The sequence below is a fragment of the Anneissia japonica genome, unplaced genomic scaffold (assembly GCF_011630105.1).
Source record: "Anneissia japonica isolate Jap-2015-1 unplaced genomic scaffold, ASM1163010v1 scaffold172582_len1462937_cov174, whole genome shotgun sequence".
NCBI classification, from domain to species: domain Eukaryota; kingdom Metazoa; phylum Echinodermata; class Crinoidea; order Comatulida; family Comatulidae; genus Anneissia; species Anneissia japonica.
Genome location: NW_022725666.1, coordinates 528,398 through 533,602, shown reverse-complemented (window position 1 = coordinate 533,602; position 5,205 = coordinate 528,398). Strand labels below are relative to the sequence as shown.

Genomic DNA, 5,205 nt, shown 5'->3' with positions numbered 1-5,205 from the left:
AATCGAGCCTCAATTAAATTCTGTGTTTATTAAAACCACAAAAGTTCAATTTATTCATTCTGTACGTTATATTATTATAGTACGACTGGTCCTCCAATTCGAGACCGCCTTTGGGGCGTGAATATTTGGGGTGTCTTGGAAGTTGGTCTCCAGTTGGAGGGTTAGATTTGTGTTAAAAGATTGAAGGTTGTTATTTTGTTCTTTGAAAAAGTCTCGAAATTAAATTAGAAACTCAAATTGGAGTGCGCCCTATATATGATAAACAAACTATATTTAAATATAATATAATAATAATGTAATAATGTCCTATAAACTACATTGGCCAATTAAATTGTTAAAACACTATTTATACTGAAAACTTCCAGACTATCAAATTTTCTTTGACAAAAACTGGTGTTTGCCCATATATAGTCATGATACGCCTATATATGGTCATGATGTGATGTCATCATGACCATATTTAGGCATGTCACATGTTTTTATCAAATAAAATGTGAACAGGGCTTAAAGTAAAACATGGGTTGGCAGTACTTTTTTGAATAATAATATTATTTATTTCTAAAGTGTCAAATATCATCATTCATTTGATCATCATCATCATTTAGAAATGGATCAATAAATATTTTAAATATTGAATTATAATAGATGTAAGAATATTATATATTGAATAGATTATAGCAAGATTATTATAACAACCTGACAGTAATGATTATAATTTATATATTTACCTTATTAACATAAAACATTTACAATATTATAACGCACAGTAACCATAGTTCATTGACAATCAGATAAACAATGTGTATACATCACATGGTATAAAGTTAATGACAATATTTCGCCTATATCAAGATATCCACAGACTCTATAAACGAACATAAAAGGGGAGTGATGCGACTACAAATAAATTGCTAATCTTTAAGTCACTCTACTCGGTTTAACACTCATTTTCATATGTTAATACCAGGGGTGGAACCAGAATTTTTCAATAGAGGTGGTGCACAACATATCCAGGATAGATAAGTGAGAGCGCCAATTCAATATATGCCTCGAAAATTTAAAATTTAGTGGCAAAAGGGTGGGGGGGGGGGGGGGGGCACGTAGCCCCCCGTTCCAGCTACCGGATTCACCCCTGAATACTACTTATACTGCTACTATTATTACGACTAACACTATTCCTACAATTACATATTACTACTGCTATTACTCCTACTCCTACTGTTACTACTACTATTACTACTACTGCTACTACTACTACTACTACTACTACTACTACTACTACTACTACTACTACTACTACTACTACCACTACTACTACTACTACTACTACTATTACTACTAATATATACCCCTGGTTCTTAGTAGACGGCCCGAGGGCATTGAAATATCCAAAAAATTTTTAAAGTAGGTCTGTGTGGCCAACAGGCGGCTTCCGCCACAGCATTTCAGAATTTCAATTTAGGTCTACAAAGTATAACAAGTAAACTTGATTATGTTTGGCCATTGAAACTCTAAAAAGTATTTGATTCTTAAAATTAATTAATTAATTAAGAACCAGGGCTATATATACAGTACTACTACATCTAAATTGTATTAATTACTGAGGCAGCTGCTGCTACTGTTCTACATATGCTACAACTTCTACTCTACTACTCCTACCGGTACTCTACCACCACCACCACCACCACCACCACTACTACTACTACTACTACTACCTGCTGCTTACTGCTACTTACTATACTACTACCGCCACGATGATGTTCATATATTTATGAAGATGATTATGATGATGATGATGATGATAATAATAATAATATACAGTATTAACAATTTAGTACTTATAATATACCATGTTCAACATTATCTAATATAATCAAATTGAAAACACTTAATAATGTTTTCTTTAGATTCCCCATTCCCGTCCGTCCTTCTGACTATTTAGGCCCACATCCTCTACTAGGGCCATTATCGCTAATAATGCTCGTGTCATTATAGGCCTAAATAATAATTGCAGGCCTACGTAAACGCGAATGTGACCAGTGATGCCAGCCCATTAGAGTGATCATGCACGTTTACATTAATAGTCTAGTGTTTTATACATCAAAGTATAGAATCCATTCACATACCACAAAGCCACGTCAGCTGTTGTCTGTGCTTAGCATCTATTCTCCATTGCAATTATATTAGTAAGATACCTGGCTTGGGGATTAATAACGAAGAGAGAGCCTTTTACACCACCTGCCCGCAGTATTATAGTTTTTATTTTGACTTGGTTTTTAATTACAGTAATAGAATACGTACACTAGTTTTGACAACAATATACATTGTGCTATTAAATCGATTTCATGAAACCTTTCTGTGCCAAAAATCATATTTTGCTCACATTTTCTCATTATAAAAAATACCGAATGTAATAGGCATTATAAAAACGTCTATTTGATAGATTGCTTATTTTATTTACATTACATAATTAAATTTTATGTACAAATCGGTAGGTTGAATCACTCAAAATCCGTTCAATTATGCGGACTGTCTATATTACTCTCATTTTACTAAAGGCCTAACGAGAGTCTGTAATTTAAGTAGGCCTACGGGTGAATGTACAAATGGACGCGGAAGGGTTCAAGTGGCGGTAGTTAATAGATTATGAAGTTGGTGTGTGACTGTCAACGTGTTTCTACCGTTCTTCTTGGATCCCGAATCTTCCGAGTTCGTTCGGAACAATTTGCGCCTTACGTGGCATTTAAGTGCGTCGCAGTACGCCTGGCGATATCGCTTACTCATTAAGTTGTATACGATCGGGTTGACGGCGGAATTAACGTACAGCATGAGACGGGCGAACTCACCCCACATATTATATTGCTCCTGCGTCAACACGACTATGTTGGTGATAGTTTCGCTCGTAACGACCAGCGAAAGAATTTCAAACGGCGCCAGACAAATAAAGAAAACTAAACCATTGACAATGAGCATCCGTGCCACTTGATTGCGGATTCGTAAGTTCTTTGTGTTCGGCCGCTGGCGGTCAGCAGTGCCAACGCGTCGATTCAAACTGTGTATAATGTTGTAATATAATGTACAGTTTGCAATAAATGCCGTGAAGAATGGAAGTGTTTGAACACAAGCTCCGAAACTGACATACCAGGGAGTAATACCAGTGCATTGGAACATTCGTCCGTTATGATAATACGGATCATTTTCCGATGGGAAGGACTCCGATGATGATGGCGAGTTCGTCCCGTTTGATATCCACCATAAACAGTATGATTTGTTTCCCCAATTGCTGGGCGATACTAACATAGATAGACAAAATGCAAGCACCCAAGCAGATGCAATAAGCCGAATAGTTCGTTCCTTAGCCCCGATTTTCATTCGATGTTTCAACGGGCGACAAATGGCATAAAATCGTTCTACGGCCGCTAACGTGACAAGGAAAACTGACGAATAAAACGTCATATCTGTAATAAAATATACAACAATGCACCCAATTTGTCCCATCATCGACTGGTCATCGACGTAGGGTGACGACAGATACCGCCATAATTTTTCTCCGATAGCTACTATAAGAAATATAATATCGGAAACAGCTAAACTTTGTAGATAAAGATTTGTTATGGTCCTCATTCTCTGGACAAGAGTTACAACAACAAGAAAAGTTACGTTACCCATTAGACCAATAATAAGTATAGTCGGCATAATCACGGTGATGATAATTTTGTCGGTCCTATCGTAAAACACACTATCAGTTACCGTAACGTCCATACAATTCGTGTTTACCGCCGTGACATTCGATCCAGAATTCGAAACCGAAGGCATTTCCATGTTGGTTTCTTTGCTAAAACGTTATCAAAAACTCGCTTGTATTGTCTTGGTACAAAATAATCCCGTAATGAAGAGTAGGCAGAACTGTGAAATGTTCGAATGACTGTGTTTAGAAACCTTGCTGTGAAGAATTATCGTCGCTTAGACGTTTGAAGAGCAATGCTGGTAAGTACTTGATTTCAAACGATGTTGAAGCCGAAGCGTCGAGAGCACGGCCCATTTAGCAACTCGTAACAAGTTGATGCTACTTTCGTAGTGCCGTCATTGGTCGGCACAAATTACGCATATGCACGCACCTCTCCAAGCAGTTTCTACAACATCACTCCCTCTTCCGATGAATGATCTTTTCACGAGCAAAATAATAGGTATATTGTACAAGTGAATACGCATTATTGAATCAACAAGGGACACTGTTTAAAAGTCATTAGGCCTTATGGAAAACTTTTTTACAGAAGCGAGTTAAGACGTACCCGGGAATTCTCGGTAGAGTTGGAGCCTTTATTTACAAACGATTATTGACGAAACAAGCAGACTAAGAAACACTAATTCTTTTTTTCTTTTTTTAGTATGTTGTTGCTTTGTGTGATAGCTAATACAGGTTGATATAGCGATGCATCAATTTCATTGCAAAAGATCTTGAGCCAAATAAGGCAAGGTGGACGGTCGTTTGATTTTCGTTGAAGCGTTGAATTCATTACGCCTTTGACAAGTTGATAGCTCTGATAATGCGCCTTAAATCGCCATCGAAATCGTTCTTGCTTTCTTAATGACAGGATTGAATGAAAACTGCTCAGTTAATGACGCACAGACAGTTAGGTTCTTCTTCAAATCCTCTTTTGAAATGCTCCAGGCCGACATCAACAATACATTTGGTGAAAGAAAATTCTTTTTAGTCGGTGATATCTAACGTTTTCGTCTCATATTTTGACATGATATCTTTGGAATTGAGGACGGTTTGTCGATGTCCATTGTCTATAACCGCGAGTCTATGAACTTACTGGCGCTTAGTTTATCAAGTCGGTACTGAGGCGTTGGGTCAGGTCATGCAGTTATAGACAACGACCGCCCACAGTAATTTAGAGAGTTAATGGAATTCTAATATTCAATTCATTGTAAAATAATAATAATCTTAGATCATTATGCTTTTTATTACTTTTTTTCTGGTTGGTTTGGTTAGTGTAATGGTGCTTAGAATACCATATTCTAACACCGTTAATCGATTTTCAAGCGCAACATATAAGGCTAATCTGTTAATAATGAAACTTTTTATAATAGGCTTATATATAAAAAATGAGGTGTTAACTTAAAGTTGGTATTTAGTAACTATATTGGCCTATATATACATACAGTTACACACAGTTGTATATATGCATACATACACAC

General features: G+C 36.5%; 1 protein-coding gene across 1 annotated transcript; it reads right to left on the bottom strand.

Annotated features, from left to right (window-relative positions):
- LOC117112843 (gastrin/cholecystokinin type B receptor-like) lies at positions 1–5,158 on the bottom strand. The gene has a single exon (XM_033256035.1). The coding sequence runs from the start codon at positions 3,820–3,822 to the stop codon at positions 2,623–2,625; it is 1,200 nt and encodes a 399-aa protein (XP_033111926.1). The 5' UTR covers positions 3,823–5,158; the 3' UTR covers positions 1–2,622.
- Positions 5,159–5,205: the final 47 nt, after the last annotated feature.